The sequence below is a fragment of the Eptesicus fuscus genome, chromosome 14 (genome assembly GCF_027574615.1).
Source record: "Eptesicus fuscus isolate TK198812 chromosome 14, DD_ASM_mEF_20220401, whole genome shotgun sequence".
NCBI classification, from domain to species: domain Eukaryota; kingdom Metazoa; phylum Chordata; class Mammalia; order Chiroptera; family Vespertilionidae; genus Eptesicus; species Eptesicus fuscus.
Window position 1 is genome coordinate 58,500,802 of NC_072486.1, and position 23,653 is coordinate 58,524,454.

Sequence of the window (23,653 nt, forward strand, 5' to 3'; positions counted from 1 at the left end):
AGCTACTGCATTGAGCATCTGCCCCCTGGTGGTCAGTGCGTATCATAGCAACTGGTCATTCCGCCGTTTGGTTGAGTTGCATATTAGCCTTTTATTATATAGGATATGCATAGTCCATGGACATAGACAAGATTGGAGGCCTGGAGTGGGCATGGGTGCAGGGTGGAGGGGCCAATGGGAAAAAAGGGGGGACAGGGAGATGTGTAATGCTTTCAACAATAAAGATAGATGTTTTGTATAAAGGCTCGCAGAGGCCACTGCCAACGGCAATGTTGCAGAGGGGAAATGCTTTCTTTGTTCACTATGACAGCAAGTTCTCTGAGTGACTTGGGTCTCACGGACAGACTCAGGGACAGCATCACCCCAATAAGCACTGTTTATGATAGAAGCCCTGCTGTTCTCTTGTGTCCCTATAGCACCTTAAGCCAGTCTAAGGACATGGCTCTACCATGTTATCACTCAGAGGCAGCACAGCCTAGAACAGCCCTGAAGAAACTAGTCTCAGCTCACTTTCGGGGAGACCAAACAAATCGGGCCCCCGAGGTGGTCCCAGGGTGGGCCATCCCCAGAGTGAAGCAGGCTCTTGGCCGCCATCCCCTCTCCCGCACAAAGATGAGCTTGGACGACTCCAGGTAGGGTAGGTGCGCATCCTGTGCATCCCCTCAAACCAGACGTCTCTGTGGAAGGGGGTGGGGACAGGGTTTCTGAGGGGATGCCCTGTTCATCATTCTTATCTCCCGAGTTTACATCGCTTATAAATTAGAACACAAATTTAGTTAAGAAACAGGTTAAAACCAAATATAATAACAGTGAAAATACCTAGAATAGGCAAATTCATAGAGACAGAAAATAGGTTAGTGGTTACCAATGCCGGGGAGAAGTTATTACTTAATGGATACAGAGTTTCTGTTTGCAGTGATGGAAAATTTTGGAAACAGGTAATGCTGATGGTTAGGCAACCTTGTGAGTGTAATTAATGGCACTAAGCTGTATACTTAAAATGGTTAAGATGGCACATTTTATGTTATTTCTTTTTACCACATACAAATCTAGAAAAATATAAGAGGAGTGAAACCCAGAGCTGAGGTTCTTTAAGTCTTCCTGGTTTCCTGCAATCAGACATACAGGATTTCCCCCGACTTCCACAGTTTAACTGTTCATGTAATTTGCCAAATGATGCCATACCCTTTATTATTAGAGATAAAGGCACCACTTTATGGACTGGCAAATTGATCAATTTCCCCTGTTTGCTCATCGCCATCATCAATTTCCTCCATCATTAGTCAGAATTCTGAATAATGACTTGCAAATATAATTTCATTTTATGATCTCTATAGCGAGAATGCAGGGTGGAAGTTGGATTGGTTCTTTAAAAAGCTTTGCTAGAGCCTGGTCGGGTAACTCAGTTGGTTACCCAGCTCAGTTGGCATCCCGATACACCAAGGTCGTGGGTTTGATCCCTGGTCAGGGCACATACAAGACTCAATCAATGCATGCATAAATAAGTGGAGCAACAAATCGACGTTTCTCTCTCTTTCCCTTCCTTTCTCTAAAATCATTACAAAGGAAAAGAAAAGCTTTACTGGAAGCACTGACTATTCCAGAAATGGGCTACATGGAGACACATCGAGGGTAAAGGTATCCCTTACACTGAATTGTGAATGTAGTGATTTTTTTTCCTAATTTTATAGAAACTATATTGTTTACTTGGCTTTTTTTGGTCTTCATAGTTTAGAAATATTTACCTGTATTGCTATAGGAGAAAAAATAAGATAACTGGGTACTTTAATTGATATACACTTTTAATTAATGGTAGGTCTGAAGATCTCGAGCATTTATAATTACTCTGTATCTAAAGTCACCATTTTATACCTGCATGGAACAAAAATTCAGTTAGTCTCTCCCCTGCTTCAGGTTTAGCTTTCTGGGGCCAGGCTGATGGGCCTGCTATCAGCCCAGGATTGATAACCTGGGGCTTTTACCACTTTGTGCCACTCTCATTGTTTAAGAAAAGGAATTAAAACTGCATTCTCAGTTACAAATAAACAACATAGAACTACTAGAGATAAAATCATCTATCTATATAAAAGCCTAAGCTATTGGCCAACCGGCTGACTAGGCGGTAGCTATGAAATGCACTGACCACCAGGGGGCAGATGCTCAACACAGGAGCTGCCAAGTGACAGCAACTTTGTAGAGTGCCCTCTCGCACTCCGGGACCCCTCGGGGATGTCAGACTGCCGGTTTTGGCCCAATCTCCGCAGGCCAGGCCGAGGGACCCCACCAGTGCATGAATCCATGCACCGGGCCTCTAGTCTATTATAACATCAAATATTTGGGAATAATTTGATACAGGATCCCTGTTTCTATGAAAAGAATGCCGTTGGCCATCAGGTTCCTGTGTGTACTAACATGTAACATAGATGCTCTAACCAGCTGGGCACACCTCAGCTCCAAAGACTGGATTCTAACAATGTTTCATAATATTACATAGAGTTGACTTTTTAAAAAAGAAATGGGAGTTTAAGTGATTTCTCTAAATTAATTATTATTGGTGACATTGAGAATACAAAATTAAGGATTCCTACTTTTAGTCCAGTTTCTAATTGCTCAGACAAAACTGTCTTTCACAGGATCTTATATTTATTATTTCACTTTCTTACCTTTGATAGCTCAGTTATATATATAAAATACTCCACTATATTGAAATTATCAACTTTTGTTTCTAGGGGTCCCACTTATATAAGTAATATAAACATTTATATAGATATACCTAAACTATAGAAATTAACATCGGAGTGTCAGGCAAACAGGTGAGAGCCGGCAGGGCCTGTGGCAGTGACCCTAATGGAGTCCTGACCTTCACCTGGCGGTAGCTGTGGTGCACCTGCCCCTAGTGAGCCTGTAAACACCTGGCCCCACCCCCTCAGTGAGCCTGTAAACACCTGGCCCCGCCCCCTCAGTGAGCCTGTGAACACCTGGCCCCGCCCCCTCAGTGAGCCTGTAAACACCTGGCCCCGCCCCCTCAGTGAGCCTTGGCAATACTTCCCAGCTGTGAGTCTCAGAGGACCTTGGCTCTACTCTTGGGCCACTAGAGACGCTATAAAAGCTTAGAATATGGACAATGTTAATGAGAATTTCTTAATACTCACTTGAATAATGTTTAGGCTCCACAAAAAAGTCAAATTCATCCTTAAACCATCAACTGAGAAATTAAAAAAAACTTCCCCAACAAATTAACTGTATAAATAAGAAAGTATGTGATGTCTTAAGAAAAATATATTATATTCTAAAATACTAAACCGGCCAGAAAAACAGGGGCTGTTCGGTTTAGTGATTTGATATATTAATCACAAACACTCCCATCTGCTTTTCGAAAGATGGAATTCTATTAGTCAATAACTGGATGGCCCTGTTTCAGTTATTAAATGATCTGAGAATTTACAAATTCTATAATTCATACTTTTCATTAAGTCAGGCAGGGCTAACCTAATTAGTGCAAAAAAATGAAGTTTTATTATGCCTTTAAAAATGGGAGTCCATTTTCCTGTGCACACATTATCTGGCCTATTAATTTCCTGAATAGCAACTGTACGCAACAGTCAGAGTTTCTGGCAGTTGCAGAATAAGAAACGATGGAGATAGACACCCCTCCTCCATCCCCTTATGGTTCTTCCCCTCCCTCCCCTGCTGCTCCCCCGCCCCCTTCCGCTGGCTGTTGAGTCAGAGACAGAGTCCTGCACAGGCTCCACCACTCAGAGGTGCCCCAGGGCCACGGACCCAGAAGCACTTTCCTCCTTACTCAGAACTGGTCAGGCTCGGGGGACTGACTCGTGTTTATCCAAACCCACAAGGGGCTGATTTAAAAGCCAGAACACCAATTTATTAATTTACAGTGGGAGATGGGCCTGGCTCAGGGATGGGGCAGGGTGTTCTAACGTAAGGGACAGCCCCCACCGGGACAGGTCCACCCAGGGGACCAAATTAAAGATCAGGAGAAGGCTGCTGGGTCGGCAAGGATTTAAAGCAAAGGGAGCCAGATTTCCTCAAGAGAAACTTCCATCAAGCTACGGAGGCCTCATTAGATAGACTGCGCTGCTGGGGTGGGGGAGGGGAGCGGACACAGGTGCTAAAGAGCCGCTGCCTGACGCAAACACACCAACGCCCCGGGACTGTGGACTGAGCCCGCCCTCCACTCCTCTGCCCGTGCCTGTTTCACACAGGGCACACTTTCCTCAGGGGCACTACAGAGGGTAGATCGTCCTCTCCTTACTCGCCTCTAAGAGACACGTGTAGACGGGGAATCTATCATTATCTGTAGGGTGGTAGCAGTTTCACCTGCCCGCATTCTGGAACACCCGGGGCCTCTGACCTGGAGGGAGTGTGAAGTTACAGAACAGCACAGCCACTGTAACTGGTGGACTCGGGGTCCCGGCCTGCCCCCGCCTGGCAGGACGCACTGGCTCTGTCCTACCTGGTCAGAGTCACAGGGGCTAGAAACCACGTGTACACCAAGCTGTGGGCATCCACACAGCAGCAAAGTCTCCAGTTAGCTTTTCACAACGAGCAACATGTGAATGTGGTTCCGCCCATTGGTGGCACCTTCTGTTTTTGTTATTATGGTGGTAAGATAACACGTCACATGAAATTTACCATGTTAACCATATTTAGAGAGCACAATTCATTGGCGTCAGGTACACTCATAGTGTTGTGCAACCATCACCACCACCTGTCTGCAGAACTCCCTTCCTCTTGGGGAACGGAAACCCCGTCCCATTCCCCCAGCCCCTGGCCACCACTCCTCTACTTTCTGTCTTTAAGGAGCTCGCCTCCTATATGCGGAATCATATAGTATTTGTGTTCTTGCGTCTGGCTTATTTCACTTAGCATAATGTTCTCAAGGTTTATCTATGTTGTAGCATGTGTCAGAATTGCTTTGTTTTTTAAGGAAGAATAGTGTCCCATTGTATGCATATACCACATTTGTTTATCCATTCATCCTTCCATGGACATTGGGTAGCTTCCCCATTTTGGCTGTTGTGACAATGCTGCTATGACCACAGGCGTACAAATATCTGTTCATGTCTAGCTTTCAGTCCTTTGGGGGCATATATGCAGAAGTGGAATTGCTGGGCCACATGGTAATTCTATTTTTTTCCTTTTCTACTTTTTTAGGTAATTCTATTTTTAATTTTTTGAGGAACCGCCATATTGTTTTTCACAGCAGCTATACCATTTCACATTCCCAATTTCTTTACATCCATGCCAACATTTTTTTTTGTGTGTGTATTTTTTAAATAATCATCCTAGTGGGTATGAGGTAGATCTGGGGGAACCTTATACATACATCTCAAATGACTCAGGTTCCAAAATTCTAACTTTAGAATCCTAGATTCTGAGGAGATGCACTCACATATCCTACATCACTGCTGCTCACACATGACCCATGAGGCAGTGGGGAGCATTAAGTCCATTTAGAAGGCAGTAACCTGAAGCTCAGAACAGTAAGCAGCTTGCCCGAAGGAGCGGCAGGGCCAGGGCTGGCTCACAGGGCCATGCAGAGAAACCTCTTGGACTAAAACAGCAGTAAATACAAGCCTGCCAAGCAGAACACCATCTCGAGGGACCCTCTGGGAGCCAAACCTCTGGAAGGCTGCGTTCTGACCCGTGAGGCTGACCATGCCTGGTGTGCTGCCAGCCTCCCAGGCTCTGCCCCGCACACCCCTGAAGGGCAGTCCTCTGGGTTCCCCTGTGGCCACCAAGACAAGCAGAGGTACAGGCCCAGGGGGCTCACTCAACGCGGCCCGTCTGTGGGGAGGATGGCCCCAGAGGAAGTGTGGGGTTTAAGGAGTTACACGCGCAGCTTGAGCCTGGTTGATAAGTATTCAACTACTCAAAGATTTGTTTTCCTCTCCTCACACACAAATTCTGGCACCAAATGGCTAGCACTGTACCTGCAGGTGGAGCCAAACCTGGGGCGGTGTCCTCACCCAATCCAAGGTACTCCTGAACCAGCTGACTCAGCTGTTGGTAGGCAGCATCCAGATCATCTGTGGCAAATGAGAGAGTGTACTTTAAAGCACCAGAATCCTATCAACATACAGTCAATTGGCAACTGTGGACAGTAACAATTTTTTTTAGCTCCATTTGTTTATGAATATTGTGATGGGCAACATTCTAGGATGGCCCCACGACATGGACAGGCCCTGGGAATAACCCTGGGACTGAGGACAACTCCTGGCAGGGAGCCAACAAGAAAACAGCCACAGTCCTACAACCACAAGTCACTGCACTCAGCTGACAATAACAATATACTTTGAAGCGGATTTTCCCCCAGTGATCTTCAGAAATAAAACTCTGCTGCAAGTTACCAACCTGCATTGATCACTGCATCGAAAAATCCTGGAAATTTCTGATTAATTTTAATATAATGGTCCACCCTGGAGACAGCAAATTCAATCTCTACACGACTGAAGAGCCCTTTCCTCCGCAGGTGTCCCTCATATTTCTTCTTGTTCATGGGTAGCACCAGGATATACCGAGGTTCAAAATAGGTGAGCTTCAAACTTCTTACACCCTGCACATTGAAAAAGATAATAAATTAGACACAGAGACAGGATCTAGAAATAATTTTGGAGATGTCTGAAAACGTAAAGTATACTAAGTAATATTACATTGAAGAATTTCTTTTATAATAAGAAATAACTAGCTATTTTCCCCCATAAATATCTCAATTGGATTTTCATTACTGCTCCCTCTTCATCAAATATGAAATTATCATTGGGAATATAAGAACTCATTCTACCTGGTATCCTCTAACTCAGTGGTTCTCAACCTTTCTAATGCCGCGACCCTTTAATACAGTTCCTCATGTTGTGGTGAGCCCCAACCTTAAAATTATTTTCGTTGCTACTTCATAACTGTAATTTTGCTACTGTTAATGAATCATAATGTAAATATCTGTGTTTTCCGATGGTCTTAGGCTCTACAGCAGCGGTTTTCAACCTGTGACCCACAGGTTGTGACCCACAGGTTGTGACCCACAGGTTGTGACCCACAGGTTGTGACCCACAGGTTGAAAACCGCTGCTGTAGAGCCTAAGACCATCGGAAAACACAGATATTTACATTACGATTCATTAACAGTAGCAAAATTACAGTTATGAAGTAGCAACAAAAATAATTTTATGGTTGGGGGTCACCACAACACGAGGAACTGTATTAAAGGGTCGCGGCACTAGAAAGGTTGAGAACCACTGCTCTAACTAATCATTCTAATGAACATGACTGTCCAAAAAGCAAATGGCCTGATACTCATAGGTACACGCAGGGCAGTACTGCTTCTTTATCACTGAAGAGTGACTTCAGGTCTACATTCCAAAGGCCTCCTGGCAGCGTCAGGACAGAGATCTTACCAGAGAGGAAGGCTCCTCTGTTCCCTTTTGTCATCTCCCTGGGACTCTTCCTGTTCTTCCACCAGCTCCTGTCACAGCCTCTCCCCAGAGCTCAGGACGGCCCAGCTCTAGATACCGCGATACCTAGGCTCACAGCGGGAAGCCGCGCAGGTGGAGGTGTTAGCTCCCGGGGACCCCGTGCAAACCCTCACCTGAGCCCGTTTCCTCATCAGGGAAATGAGAGAGTTACTCTCATGGACCCGGCAGCTCCGTCCAGCTCAGTCCTCTCACCGGCAGCTTCACCCAGTGTTCAAAATCTTTGTTTTAAAAATTCAGGGGAAGAAATACAGGCTCTTTTCAAAAACAATTTCTAAGAGTCAATGGCAAGAGCAGTTGGGAAAATGCTTTCACTGGAGAGAACTGGGAGTAAAGCCTGACTTACGGACTCAACCTCTTGGAAATGAGCAGGAAAATGCTCTCAGGGAGGAAAATGGGAAACCAGGAGCTACACTCAGAACGGCTGAACTGCAAACAGGTGAACGCAGGGAGCTAGAGAGTTTTGGTACTTAAAATGCATCAACTTTCACCTCTTCCTTGTCCAAGGAAGACGCTGTTGGGAAAAAGCCTTTTATAAAAACAATGAAAACCTCCTTAAATGCAAACCCAATCCCATGCTGAACGACAGGGCGAGCAGGATTTGAAGTTGGGAAAAGTATTATATATTTTTTTCTGACTACAAAAATGTTAGACCCCCAGAGCAAGGACAATGGGCCAGGTACGGAAACTCACCAGGGCAGAAAGCCCCGGATGCCTAGCAAGGGGCAAAACTGGGGAGACAAGCACCTTGCCCCCAGGGCAACCTATCCTCCCCCAGCACAGCACTGGTCACATGGTTTGGACCCCTGATCTTTCATGTCACTGGTTAGGCGGTTGCCTGTCTAAAGACAACATCTAGGCCTCAGTTGTATTTCAGCTCCAGGCCTAGAAAAGCAGCAAAACCAGGCGAGCGGTGCCTTGGCTGCCTTGACTAATGACCGCCTGCCCTGGCACCGACCACTCAGTGGAGGCCACGACCCTGAACGAGCACACCTGGAAGCTGATGAATGGTCTATTGAGACCCTCCCCTGAGACCTCCCCTAAGATTTCCACCTGCAGGAAAGAGACAAATGTGCTCAGGACAAAGGACCCAGTGTGCGCTCTCCCTCCAAGGAGCATGCCCCTGCCACTTCCCTTCCCCTCTCCTTCCCCCACAGGCATGTATCCCCCAACCTCTAAGGGACCCCATGAGACTTACAACCAGGGGAGCAATGGGCAGCAGCAGCTCATCCTGGGCAACCCCCCTGAACCTGTCTCCAGGGCTCTCTTTTCTCACCTCCCTGGGACACTTCCTGTTTGTTCCTCCACCAGCCAGCAGCCTGGCTGGCTCCTGTCACAGCCTCTCCCCAGCCTAGGCTCTCCTGTTGCTTCTTCTATGCCCTTCCTTGTGTCACTCTCCTAAGTAGATTTGTGCTGCCATCACGGGCCCGATACCCTTTGGCTCGGTGCTGTGTAGCCCTTCTCTTTGGATATCTCCATTCCCCACCCCCTTTCCTTAAATAAACTCAATTTTTCTTTACTCATCATATGAGATGGCTATTTAGCCTGCTCGCACACCACCAACTTTAGCCTTTCAGTTAATAAGGCCATATTTTTAAAAACACATGAGGGGAATATTCATGCTTTTCCTTTGAATCTTCACTTTGGAGAAACTTGTGTATTAATACAGGAGATCAGTGCAGGAAGATGGGGGATTGGGGCAGAGAGAACGCCCCCCACTCTTGAATCCTGCAAGTCTAACTTGCTAAGAGAATGAAAATACCGCAACCGGTGAACCGGCGGAGTCAAACGGCAGCAGAGCCCGCATCCCCATGGAGAATGAAGGAACAAGGTCACCTGCATGGCTGCCACCACCCTGAGGGGACAGGGAGCCAGTTTCACACTCTGTGAGAATCAGGCTTCATCCAATATCACTTCACAGAGACACAGCCCAGGCTCAAAAGCAAAAGGATAATCTAGTGAGAAAATGGCTTAGAAAATAAACCCAGAGCGGCAGTTTTGCTCATAATAAATGCATAAACGATGAGTAATACACTTCTTGCATTGGAATCTAATTCCTGTCATTTAATTTTTATGTGTCTTGCCTCCCACATGCTAATTTGTAAACTTAAAATCTCATGCCTCCGTGTGCATTCCTCTTGTGCCTAGCAGGGTGCCACCCCAATATAAATATACAAACACACACATTAAAAATAAGCTGATTGAAAGAAAGACACTTACTTCGATTTCCATATGAACACAGCTGGCTAAACCGTCTCTGGCGATGCCTTCTATGGTGTCCCTACTCAATCCGTAATTGTGATCATTATAATTAAATGTGAGAATGAATTTCCCCTGAAATTTAAGAAGTACAAAGATTTTCCTCTAACAGCTGCCATGATGAAGTTTAATATAAAGAAAATTATTTGGTGTCTTACTTTTTATAGGAGTCCACAAAACTTACCAACATTACCAATAATATAACAATGGGCCTATGAACATTAACATCAGACTGTGATGGAGAACTTTACTCAGAATTCTCCGCTGGCAATAACAAATTAGGTTTTTGGAAATAATGTGCTGACAAAATGTGAGAGAGTGAAATGTAGAACAGGTCATTTTGCTTTCCTGCCTACCTCCTGTCCAACCTGCTCCATAAACCTCCATTAGAGACAGAAAAACTTAGTTCGCCCTCTGCCTCAGCCACTTCGGCTCAGCCAGCACCCCGGGTGGCCCGGAAAAGCTTCCCTTCTCAAAAGCTTGCTCTGACAGGTAAACCCGAAGGCCCAGGATAACAGGGCCGTCCCGAAACCTCTGCGTGCTGAGAGGGGCCACGAGGAACAGACCTATCCTGCTTTTCCTTATAAGCTGCCCTGCTCTTCCCAAGCTGTGCTCCCTTGCAAAAAACAAACAAACAAAAACAACAACAACAAAACAAGTAAAAAAAACATCTCTCAAAACTGTCTGACTCTTTCTCTGACAATATTATAGTTATGAAACCACTAGGTCTAATCTAAATCGGGAGGCTGATGACAACGGAAGGAATAGAAACATGCGCAGCTCTGACTCCTCATGTGCATGTTTTGAAATAAATTCTGAAGTGAACCTGCAAGGCTGACCCCCCAGTGGCAGCATCCTCAGTGAGAACATGCAGTTAGGAGTCCCGAGCTACCCTGCGCCTCCTGAACCCCCGTCCTGGAGATGTGTGAGGGCGGGAGAGGCTGCCTGTCAGGGGCGGTGGTAGAAGGCCAGGAGACACTGGGTGCCTCTCAGGGTGGGATGGGCTCCGGGGGAGGTGTCTGCTGCGAAAGATGAGGAAAATCCACCCCCTCTAATCAGAAGGAGCTTATGTCTTAGATTCTGGAAGTTAACTATAAGTATCCTCAATAATTTACTCTCTCAGTATCATACCCTCTTTGCTCTGTGGAACAAATACTGACTCCTTTTCTTTTAATCTATGTATTATAACCAACTAGATAGATAGATAGATAGATAGATAGATACATAGATAGATAGATACATAGATAGATGATAGATAATAGATAGATAGATAGATAATAGATAGATAATAGATAATCTACCAGGTATGTTCTTATCTTATTTACTGTGACTCACCCTGTTTTCAAAATGTACCTTGAACCGGGTTTAACATGTATACTATGAGTTTGTTTACTTTGGGGACAAGGGCCTCCCTCTGTGGATCCCAAATACAGTTTCTGGAAGGATGTAGGGGGGAATTACTCATGCACTGTGCTTATGTATAAAACAGGCCCTTAATTTTTTTAAAAAATTAAGATTAAGTGATACATCTTTCATTTCTCCCCGCCGGTGAATTTCTTAGTAAATAGCAGTAATCATATTTCACAAGCCTCTTATTTGCACAAAAGAAGTAGGTCAGTGGCTGTGTCCATGGACAGCAGGGGGATGACTGTGTTGGGAGGTGTGCTAGGGGAGGGTGTGTGGACATGGGGCATGCCAGGGTTATCTATCCAGGGAGGATGGTAAGTGGGGGCGGGCAGGCCGCCTGAGGGGGTGTTCTGTAGAGGGGGGTTCTGTGCACAGAAGGCTGAGTGTATGGCCGTGATCATTAAAGCTGGCAACGTGTCCTGAGTTTATAATGTGTAGGTTTGTCTCTTCGTAAAACAGTCTCAAGCTCACTTTTAAGGAAAAAGAAGGGCGTCAGGAGCAAAATTCAAGTTGAAGGAACTAACATTATACTGAAGTCGATGTCAGCAGAAGAGGTGAAAATGAGTGATTCTCAAACACATAAGGATTTCTGTAGAGGGAATGAAACGGTAAGACAAAATACAGCATAGAGTACAGTGATCTCGCTGACGAGGAACTGAAGCAGACTTGACTACGGGTACGATAGGCAAGGTGTGGAACATCAGGGGAGCATGTGGGTACTGAGAACAGATGCACCAAGCCGAGAAAAAAGTGTCTCCAATCCAACAAGAGAAAATCAACATGGATTTTTGGAACTAGTTGTCTTTCAACCCAAAGAGTCCTAAGAAAATGCTTCTTGCTAATAACAAGACAACTCCTCGGATCCCTCCTAAAGCTTTAGAACTGTGAAGTCCCAGAGTACTCCTGACACATTAAACTGAACTGTCAGCACCTAGGCCCAGGAGGGAGCATACACAGCACCTCCGAGATGGTACCTCGGACAAGGTCAGAGGGAAAGGGCCTGGGACTGGAGGGCTTCTCACTTGGGCTTCTCTGCAAATGTCAGAGGAAGCATGCTCCGTGCTGCAGCTGGTCGGTCGTAGAAACTGCTACGGGGCCTGCACTGGAACGTTCCGTGCTGCTGTGCACTGAGGTAGAAGCCAGGCTCCTTACTGGGGAAGGTGGGGCACAGAAAGGAGGACGGGAGGGGAGGGGAGGGCAGGGAGGATGCAGCTGTAAGGGCATCACTGGTGGGTGGTGGCCTTTCAAAAGCAAAAACAGAGACTCACCCTTAATCTGGCCCTTTCGTAAATTTCAGGGGGAAAGTGGTGCAGGATTCCTTTGGTGATGGAAAGAATGATAACATAAACAGAATCAAGGCCCTTGGTCTCACAGACTCACTGGTAGTGATGGAGACATGAGACATTCCTTTAGTTCCACTGGGGTCACAGGTGGATGTGTATTGACATGAGCATACACTTTTGACAGATAAAACAAACAAAGGTTCTGGGGGTTCCCCTTGCAGGTGAAGGTAAAAAAAGAACAAAAGTAAAGAAATTAAGAAAAAAAATATATATATATATGAAACATAGACTACAGTGTGGTGATAGTCAGAGGGAAAGAGGGGTGGGGGCGGTAGAAGTGGGCAAAGTGGGGATACATGGGGATGGAAAGAGACATTGCTTTGGGTGGTGAGTGCACAAGGCAGGATGCAGATTATGTTTTATTGAAACCTATATGGTTTTATTAACTGACTAGAGGCCCGGTGCATGAAAATATGTGCACTGGGGAAGGGGGTCCCTCAGTCCAGCCTGCCCCCTCTCACAGTCCAGGAGCCCTCAGGGAATGGCCTCCCTCTGGGGGAGGCGACCAGCCAATCAAGGGAAGGCAACGCCCCCATCACGCCTCGGCTGCTGCCTGAGCCTCAGCCCTCGCAGCCACCATGCGCAGCTTGCCTGAGCCTCAGGCAGCCACTGCGACTTTGTCTGGAAGGGACGTCCAGAAGGATGTCCAGAAAACGTCCGCACTAATTAGCATATTACCCTTTTATTAGCATAGATGTCACCCCAATAAATTCAATAAAAAAGAAAGAACAAATAAATTATCTTTAAGAAAATGAACTCAGCAACAAGGGTGTCATAAATTACTAGCAATTAGATTATTAGGGTTTTAGGAAAATAAATTGAGTCAGATTGCCCAGAGCGCCTGTGAAACAGGCTAATGCAGGGCAGCTACCCTCGCATTGGAAGGACATGGACTTTAAAGAAACTAGGACTCTTCTCCAGTCTAACAGCAAGGCTTCTGGTGCGCTAGCGAACTGCCTGTCCTCCAAGACTCAGAACTTCCCAGTCAGGGCTGCTACAGGGGACGGCTAAGGCTGCATAGGGGTCAGGGACAGGACAGGCGCATGGAGAACACCGTGATGACATAGTGCTCAAGGTGGCAGCAATGAGAGAGCCCCACTGATAGCAGAGAGAGGAGGTCGCTGGGCAGAACCCACCCCCGGAATGCTCAATTCACAAGCTCCGTGCACCACGTAGGTCTGTGAGAACTGTCTTCAGTAAAATCTGGTTAATAACAGGGGAACCTGATAAACACAAATCACAACCATTTTTCACAGTGCTTTTACTTCTATTTTCTTAAACCGTCTACTCATCAGTCTTATTGAACATTTATAATACTTCCTCTAAGATCATAAAGTAAAGCAACCTGTGGACAATGATGTATTAAGTGGATTAAGGAAAAACAACCCAGTAAGAATACATTTCTCATAACAAACACAAAATGTAATTGTTCTTTTTATTATTATTTTCCAATATTTCTACCAGAGCACATGTATTTCTTGTACAATAAAAATAAAGGAGAACATTCTTACCATGTTTATCATTTTATTGAAAACCTCTTCAGAGACAAATTGGTAATCAACTCGATCCCCTTCTCCAAAGTAAGGGAGTCTTGTGGTGTGACAGGCCCTGAAAACATACAACAGATCATCTACTCTGTATCTCGTAACTTAAAATCCAAAATGGAAATGAGTTCGGTATAAGGTATATTAGAAAAAACTGAAATTGACCCATAAATCGTAAGTGATTATACTCCCCAGCGCTGAAACCAAGTTTGGATTATCAACACCATATTTTTACTCATTGTTACTGGTGACCTTCTGAGCCACCTCCTCCACCGTCACATAATAATACTTAGGGGAGTGGAACAATAGTTAGTGCTTAAGTGTTTTCATGTTGTCTCCGACCCATGGCACTTTCTCCACGTTCCTCTCTCATCCCTTCACATGGTTGCCCTCATGATTTCAGGACTCAGTTTAAGCGTCACCCCCCTAAAAAGCCTTTCTTGAGCCCTTATCGCTGGATTCTGCACCTCTTCTTTACACTCCCATCGCCTCGGCCCCTGCGCCAACTGCAGCCCAGTTGCTTGTCCAGGGCCCACCTCCCCTGCTGCCTGAGGGCGGAAGTGAGCTCGTCCACTGAGCTGCCAGGACTGGTGCACACCGTGCGTGAACCTCCTCTGGGAACCCAGGATTCTGAAGCTGAATAGAATTCTCAACTCAACTGTCTGAAATAGCATCGCCGCTCCACACCCCAATAGTTCTCTATCACCAATTCTCTATAGCCTTCTTTTACCTGGGTACCAGGCTCTTTTCCCATCTTCCCCAGCAGGACACGGGAATCATGAGGGGAGGACTTGCTCTTCTTCGCCTTGTTCCTGCTGCATTCCCAATGCCTGGTCCATAGTAGGCACTCACTGACTATTTGTAACACGAATGAAGAAATGCACCGTGTGAAGTGGACAACAGCTGCGATAAACTCCATTTCACAGGTGACTATAAAAATGACTTGTCCAAGGCCACAGAGCAGCCCAGTGTTGCTCCCAGGACTAAATATGGGTCCCACCCAGCTCAGGTCTCTTGACTTCATACCACTCTGACTTCTGTAAATATTAAGGTCTTAATATCGCATTGAAATCGGATACTCAGGAAAGAGAGCAGACTGTCAAATTATGGTGACATTTGTTCTGTTGTTTGAATACACTGGCATTTCCTCACACACCCTGGCAGGGACTTGAGACCCTCTGTCTACTGGTGTCCTTGAGAGTCAGGAGAGATAAACCAGCGGCTCGGCATCATACCCACAGCGTAGCCTTACACACTGCGCCCAATATGCACGCTCAACACAGGAACTGAGCGGCAGGCGTCGCTTCAGAATTTGTAAAAGGAAGACAAAGCAGAGCAGCTCTGTAACCTTTCTTTTTCTTTTATATTTTTATTGATTTCAGAGAGAAAGGGAGAGGGAGAGAGAGATAGAAACATCAATGATGAGAGAGAATCATTGATCAGCTGCCTCCTGCACACCCCACATTGGGGATCAAGCCCGCAACCCAGGTATGTGACCTGATCAGGAATGGAACCATGATCTCCTGGTTCATAGGTCCACACTCAACCACTGAGCCATGCCGGCTGGGCCCAATCTACTTCTAAAACCAGAAACAAATAGAAAAATCAAACCTAAGACAAGAGCACAATCTCTTGGCCACAGTGACATTTGTTATAGCACCAATTATGCTTTTAATATTTATATATCTGGATATGCAATTTAGCACATGAAAACTTCATTGAGTGCCTTGGTCTTGGGTCAATGAAATTTAAAAAGGGAGACAGAACACCAGGAGAAAATAAAATACACAGGAGGGAAAGGAGAGATTTAAGCAAATGAGAGAAAGTGCCTTGTAAATGCATATATCCACAATGAAACTGTATTCATGCCTTTTCTCTTTTCACTTAATTAAAAATCAACAACATTTATGTTGGATGAAGAATAAAATAAAAGAAAATATAAAGAAGAGAAATGACCTGCCCTGATGTGCTTTGGTTTTATTATTGGTTTTAATCAGAAAGTTGCTGCATAAAATTGTAGTAACTATCTTATTTTCTCAATGGATGAAATTACTAGCTATATAATGTCCTATTTCTACCCAGTGACATGGTCTTTGATTCATTTTTTGATGGAATTCTTACAGTGATTTGCCATTGGACAAGCCCTGACCTCTGCCCGGGGATGCAGTGAATGGCTGGCTGATGCTCTGGACCGGTGATTCAGTAATTCCATCCAGAGGAGAAAAATAGCAGCGGCAGCAGTAACAGTACAGAAGCACCAGCTAATTTTAGGATTTCTGTTCTGCCATCTTTTGCCTCCATACAAATGGCACATGACACTATCAAGGTTTGAGTTCCCTTTTAGATTACAAATTTCATGAAGACAAGGACTTTGCCAATCTCCTTCCCATTGTATCTTCAGGGCCTAGCTCTTGGGAGGAACTCAGTAAATATTTATTGAAAGAATGAATGAACCCTTCCATTTTTTCTTATACCCATCAGTGGAGGTTGGGAAAAATCACCTATGCTTCCCATTACAGTAATTTCCCACGAAAGTTGCATATAATACCATTAATTAGTTCATCCATTTGCTCACTCAACCAGTAACTCATTCATTGAACAAATATTTATCATGTGTGTCTTAGGTGCCTGCCACCTGCTGAGCCCTGAGAACTCAGCGGTGAGCATCACTGACATTGGTCCCTACCCTCATTGGGCTCACAGATGAGCAGGGAAAACAGACAGTAAAGGAATCCATCACACGCATGATGAATAAGCATTCTAAGAGGGGAAGTACAGGATGTAATGAAAATGGATAACTGGGGGGCCCATCCAGGTGAGAATACAGAGGCAGACGGGGTCAGTATCTGGGTGATGAGTTCATAAACACCTCTGACCCAGCGTGCCTCAGCAGTGCATACCACAACTTAACTGGGGGAAAGGGCGGAACGGGGGGAGGACAGGCCACCAACCACTGGCCACGTAATTGGCTCCCAGGAAGTGTGAGGAATCCTGATCAGAGGAGATCTTGGCTCTCCTCGCTTTGGTTTTCTAGAAGGTTCCAGGCTTACGTATTAGCACAGTAGTCAGGATACACCCCTTTGCGCTGGTTTGACCTTCCACTCTCTGGGTTCACTTATCTTTTACTACAGGTCCAGTGCCCCTATATGAGCATAATGGCACTCTATACTTTTTTTTCCCCTAAAATTAAGTTTTAATTTATTTGTGTTACTTCAGGGTACTTAAAATATATTAGTGAGTAAATTATTCTTTAGTATTTGTATCCTGAGGTGGTGTGGATGAGGAATGTAATTTTAGATATCTGAATAACGGACCTGCTTAAGTAGCATTTGCATTGTTTGAACATGTGCAGCTTAAGGGAAGGAAGTTTCCTGTAACAGCATTAGCACATAATTTGCATTCATTTTCCTCGCTGCCCTATATATCTTCGCAGTCACGTCCTCAGCTCACGGACAAACAGCACTAATCTTACAAGTAATTTATTTGCCACGCAGAAAAAATAAAAGCGGAAATGGGTGTAAAAGACCACAGTGAGCATTCTAAATCTGATGCTCAGAAACTTTTTGGAAGTCTGGAAATCCAACTGAAGGTTTCTCCTGGAGGTTCTAGTTTTCTGGAGATTTCCTCTATTTTATCTAAGTCGTTAGGGAATTACACAGCAACATATCTGTTCCAGAAAAGCAGCAGCGAGCTGAGTGCTAACGGAGGGAAAGGAAAGGGAAGGCTTTGCCTGCCACTTCTCAGCCCTTCTCCTGAAATTTGCCTCAAAGGAGAAAGTCAGGCATGGGGATGAGGAGCTGCACGCTGTGCTGTGGGCGTGGGGGTGAGGAGCTGCACGCTGTGCTGTGGGCGTGGGGGTGAGGAGCCCATGCTGTGCTGTGGGCGTGGGGGTGAGGAGCCCCTGCTGTGCTGTGGGCGTGGGGGTGAGGAGCCCAGGCTGTGCTGTGGGCGTGGGGGTGAGGAGCTGCATGCTGTGCTGTGGGCGTGGGGGTGAGGAGCCCAGGCTGTGCTGTGGGCGTGGGGGTGAGGAGCCCAGGCTGTGCTGTGGGCGTGGGGGTGAGGAGCCCACGCTGTGCTGTGGGCGTGGGGGTGAGGAGCCCAGGCTGTGCTGTGGGCGTGGGGGTGAGGAGCTGCATGCTGTGCTGTGGGCGTGGGGGTGAGGAGCCCAGGCTGTGCTGTGGGCGTGGGGGTGAGGAGCCCAGGCTGTGCTGTGGGCGTGGGGGTGAGGAGCTGCATGCTGTGCTGTGGGCGTGGGGGTGAGGAGCCCAGGCTGTGCTGTGGGCGTGGGGGTGAGGAGCTGCACGCTGTGCTGTGGGCGTAGTGGTGAGGATCCCATGCGGTGCTGTGGGCGTGGGGGTGAGGAGCCCCTGCTGTGCTGTTGGCGTGGGGGTGAGGAGCCCAGGCTGTGCTGTGGGCGTGGGGTGAGGAGCCCAGGCTGTGCTGTGGGCGTGGGGGGTGAGGAGCCCATGCTGTGCTGTGGGCGTGGGGGTGAGGAGCCCCTGCTGTGCTGTTGGCGTGGGGGTGAGGAGCCCAGGCTGTGCTGTGGGCGTGGGAGACTGGGAGGCTGCCTGTCACACATCACAACATGGTGATCGAGCTGCCACCCCGCCCGGCGACAGGATGAGCCCGCGTTCCAACGCTGCTCTGCGTAATTAAAACGTGTATTTCCTGACCTTGGAGAGTGACTTTGGCTGTCACTGAATTAAAGTTAAACATCTGGAGGGTTAAAGTAAAAAAAAAAAAATACAGTGCACATAACAGTGCAATAAATGGCGAAGATGCGGATAAGCCTTCTATGCACGCATTTGAACTTGCTTCAAATCAATAGTCAAAATTAGCCATCTCCAACCTTCCGCAGTCTCACCAGCCAATGAACAAACTTACCCGTATCGGAAGTAAGTGCTGAACTGCCTGCAGAGGCGGTGGGCGAGTTCTCGCTTCCCACAGGCTACAGGACCGGCTAAGACCAACATGGGGTACGGGGCGTCCAGGCTGGGCAGGGTGCTGCAACACAGGGCAGGGTCAGTGCGGGGCCTGCTCCGCCAGAGAGGGGTGCTAGCTGCACTGGCGTGGAGACTGAGCACCTGCCACGCGCAGACCCCGCACAGCAGGCGGGCCCCCCCTCCGTACGAAGCCAAAAATACATTCAAAGCACAGATAACCCGGGGAAATCCAAGTCTGTGTAAATCTAACTTAACCATTCTTTAAAAAGAAAACAGATGGTAAGGTATGGTAATTTTTGCTTGATGAAGTATTCCCCTACGGGTTTCACAATGAAAGAAGTAAGACTGCCCTCTGAGAATTTCACTTTAACATCCCTACCTATTGCATTAGAACACCGATATGCAAAGAAATGGTAATAACTAAAACTCACCTGAGCAATTACTATGTCCCAGGCACTATTCTAGGAGTCTGACATGTTTTACCTCATTCAGTCATCACAGGAAGCCAGTGGAGCTATTTCTATCATTATCCCCATTAACATGTGAAGACTGGAACACAGAGCGGTTAACTTGCTCACAGGAACAGCTAATGAGTAAGAGCTGATGTATGAATGTTGGCATGGCTGCTGGGCCTGCGGGGTTGGTCTAAAGAATGAGTTTACTAGTAAAACCTCCCGCAACACGGGGAGCTAAAGTGTTGGATTCCACTCATGACACTAATTGCAGAATAAACAGAACATTTTAAATAAACATATGGTTGAGGGGTGAATTCTAGGAAGAATGGGGGTGGTGTCACATGATTGTTCAGCCTCTCTGAATACCCACAGAAAAACAGAAAAACTTGAGAGCAAAAGCCCACGGAAAACATGTATCACAAACCAGGGGACAAGGTATCTCCACGAACCACAAATCTGTGCAGGAAGAGGAGAGAGGAAGCAATGGGGCAGCATCTGAGGGATCTGAGAACAAGGGAACCCTGAGCAGCCAATGGGGTCCCCCGGGAAGCAGGCAGGCTGGAGCTGCACATGCACCAAACCTGTACAGGAATGTTCGCGGCAGCTGTGGTGTAACAGCCGAAACCGGAATCAGCCTGGATGGATCGCTCAACTGACTGTGGTGCATCCACACAAGGAATGCTGCTCAGCCATTTAAGGGAATGAGCTACTCATACGATCCACCAACTTGGATGAATCTCCAGGGAATGAGGTTAAGTTAAAAAAAAAAAAAAAGCCGATCTCAAAGGGCATATTCTATATCATTCCCTTTACACGACATTCTTGCGATGACAACATTATACAGATGGGAACAGATTCCTGGTGGCCGGAGCTCAGGGCAGCTCAGAGGGAGGCGGCTGCGGCTATAGCAGGGAAGCACAGGGACCTTGTGACAAAAGCATCTGTACCTCGCCTGCAGTGCTGCTCACATGAATCTACACATGTGATAACATTGCATAGAACTAAGAGCACATGTGAGGGCATGCAAAAGTGGCAAATTCTAATACGGCTGGTACTGCATCAATGTCAGTTTTCTGGATTTGATATTCCACTATTGCTATGAGGTCACCATTGGGCAAATAGTGAAAATACATAGAATTTCTCTATATTATTTCTTACAACTGCATGTGAATATAAAATTATCTCAAAATAATTCTTTAATGATTCAAGAGAAGAAAACTTTGAATGAAAGTGACAAATATTGAAAACAAGAAAATGATATCCTCTTTCTCAAGAAGAAAACCAAAGCAAAAGAACAGAACAAATGTTAAAGGCTGTAATTAAAGAAAACTTCCCTGAAATAAAAAATAAAACAAAACTATATCTTATGAAAGAACACACAACATACCTGAGAATATTAGCTCAGAATGACGAATACCAAGACATAATCTAGTAAAATTACTGGACTTAGAAGAAAAAGGAAAAAAAAATGTTCAGCTAGGAAAAGAGAAGACATGACTTATAAGAGAAAAGAGATCAAATTGTCATCGGGTTTTTTACAGCAATATTTTGCATAAAGTAAAATGAAGTAACATCAATATATTCAAGGCAAAATGGGCCATGGGCTTTATATACTAGAGCAAAAATGACTCAGTATAAAGGGCAGAGAACACCATCAACAAGGGATACTGACCCCATAGACCAGGCGTCCTCAAACTACGGCTTGCGGGCCACATGCGGGTGTTTTTGCCGTTTTGTTTTTTTTTTACTTCAAAATAAGATATGTGCAGTGTGCATAGGAATTTGTTCATAGTTGTTTTTTTTAAACTATAGTCCGGCCCTCCAACGGTCTGAGGGACAGTGAACTGGCCCCCTGTTTAAAAAGTTTGAGGACCCCTGCCATAGACCTTCCTAAGGAATCTCCTAGAGAACAAGCTTCATATAAGCAAAATGACTCAAGAGACATCGATGTAAGGGGCTGGGACTGAGCAATGAATGCTAAGCTACCCACAGAGCCAGGACTAAGTGACAGCTAAGGAGAGCGTGCAGTCTGTGATGGATATATGTTCTGACATTATAAATACAGCACACTATTTTTAAAATGGGGTGATTGACACTTACGTAAAATATATACAATAGGCAAATTCATAGAGACAGAAAGTAGATTAGAAGTTACCTGGGAGTGGGAGTAGCTGAGAATTGGGTATTATTGCTAGAGTTTCTGTTTGAGGTGATTAAAAAGTTTTGCAAAAAGACGGTGATGATAGTTGCACAACATTGTGAATATAATTAATGTCACCAAACTGTATACTTTCAAATGGTTAAAATAGCACATTTTATTCTATATATATTTTACCATAATGAAAAATGGGGGCTGGGTAATGGGAAGACTATAGGCAAAATACATTCAATGCTTTCAGTAATCATGTTGGTGGGGGTGTTGGTATTGGTATTCTGATACTGTTGTGGTGTAATGTGGGATTTTAAAAAAAAAAGAGTAATTATGGGATATTCTAGCTCCATCCTCTATGTCCTTGGTGTGGAAGAAAAGGAGGTTCAGATGAAATAGACAGGGGGTGAAGTAAAAGCTCAATGTAATCTTGAAACAACTGCAAGTATCAATGTGAAGTGAGGAGGTACTTTATCTTCTATTTATAGATTGATACAGATAGATCTATCTAAAAATAGATTAGATAGCTATAAACAGCTTGGACAGATGTAGATTGATAGGTACAAATAGGATAGAGAGAATAGATGAATACATGGATGGAAGGACAGAAGGAAGGAGAGGAAGAAAGGAAGGAATAAATAAATATATTCCTGGTTCGGTCCACTCTAAGGCCTAGAAACAATGACCAACCCTATAGCAATGATTATCTCCAGCACTCAGATTGTGATTGGAAAATACCATTTCGCACTAAAACAAACCAGAGCTTCTTAGAGAAATGGAAGGTTTTAAAGTTCGGACAGGACTTGCACAAGACGAGTCTGCAGAACCCTGTCAGTCCAGAGCACAAGGCTATTAGCAACCACCAGGCCAGAGTCAAGGTTCTGTGGGCTTATTTTAATCCTGTATCCTCACCCAGTCAAGGCAGGGTGGGACAGTGATTCCCCCAAAATGCAGCACTAAAGCCCTAAGGCCAAGTGTCAGGGTTCCTCCTCTGGGCTCCTGGAGAGCTGTGTGCTGGCCCAGAGTGGGACGGGCAGTACCCCGCGAGTTCTTCACAGTGAACACTGCTCATCCGGGAGCAGCCGGCCTGCTTGGCCATTCGCACTTACCTGCTCAACAGCCAGAAATGATGACAAAATATGTGTTTATCAGGCAATGTTGTAAATTTCTTTGATACATGTTTTTATATAAATGTACCCTAAAGCATGAAACAACTAGCAATCTTCATAAACTAAAAAAGAAATACAATGAGGACATAAATGCTCCTTTGGAAAAAAAAAAATCAAATGTGCTTTTCCAGATGTATGCAAGTAAATGATAAATGATTTCACCTAGAGGGCTACCATAAATGTATAAAACTGTCAATGTCTGTATTATTAAATTACATGTAAAAAATCATGTCCGGATGCAAAATAAAGCATTTTGCTCTCTGTGGGAAACCAAGTGACGTACAGGAGCAAATATCACACGAAGAAGAGAAGCCATTTATAACCAAGAGATCTTACAAGTATTTTAAGCACGCCGTGGGGTCTTGATAGACTTTCTGCATTATACTCATAGCATAAGTGGCCATCTGCTCCGCCAGATCATTTAGAAATGAAAGGAGAAACTGTGGTAATCTGTCTCCGAACTCAGAGGTGAGAGACTGTTCCTGTGTTCAAGCAAGCCAAGCAACTGCCCGAGGGCACCACTGGCAGGCTTCCCTCGGCCCGCGGCTGCCTCCAGGGGCTCTAACAATCTGCATTCCTGGCATGCTCCCTGGCAGAGGGGGTCTAGCATCCACTCACAGCTAAGGAAACATGTACAGTGGACAGAAATGATCACCATCGTCCGTGGTTCTATCCTACAGCCAAAAACACCTGACAAACTCTTTTTACTCATTATTATTATTTCACTGTCCCACGTCACAGGCTAGCCACCATTCAGGGGCCAGGTGAGAGAGGAAAGATGAACCCACTCACCACCACACTTGGGGAAACGCCGAGAGAGAGCCCATCTTCAAGCATGTGATGGATAAGACGTTGTAATTGAGCAAACTTGGCCGATCAGATAAGCCCCTGGCCC

At 45.6% G+C, this 23,653-nt stretch overlaps 1 protein-coding gene across 1 annotated transcript in view; it reads right to left on the reverse strand.

Moving 5' to 3' along the window:
• LRGUK (leucine rich repeats and guanylate kinase domain containing) overlaps positions 1-23,653 on the reverse strand; it is a 106,401-nt gene that overhangs the window by 39,108 nt on the left and 43,640 nt on the right. The window contains exons 11-15 of the mRNA XM_008150546.3: positions 18,927-19,046; positions 14,010-14,106; positions 9,710-9,823; positions 6,376-6,577; positions 5,955-6,050 (exon numbers count right to left, since the gene is read on the reverse strand). Of these exons, the coding sequence (XP_008148768.1) occupies positions 5,955-6,050; positions 6,376-6,577; positions 9,710-9,823; positions 14,010-14,106; positions 18,927-19,046 (629 nt within the window). The remainder of the gene's footprint in view (positions 1-5,954; positions 6,051-6,375; positions 6,578-9,709; positions 9,824-14,009; positions 14,107-18,926; positions 19,047-23,653) is intronic.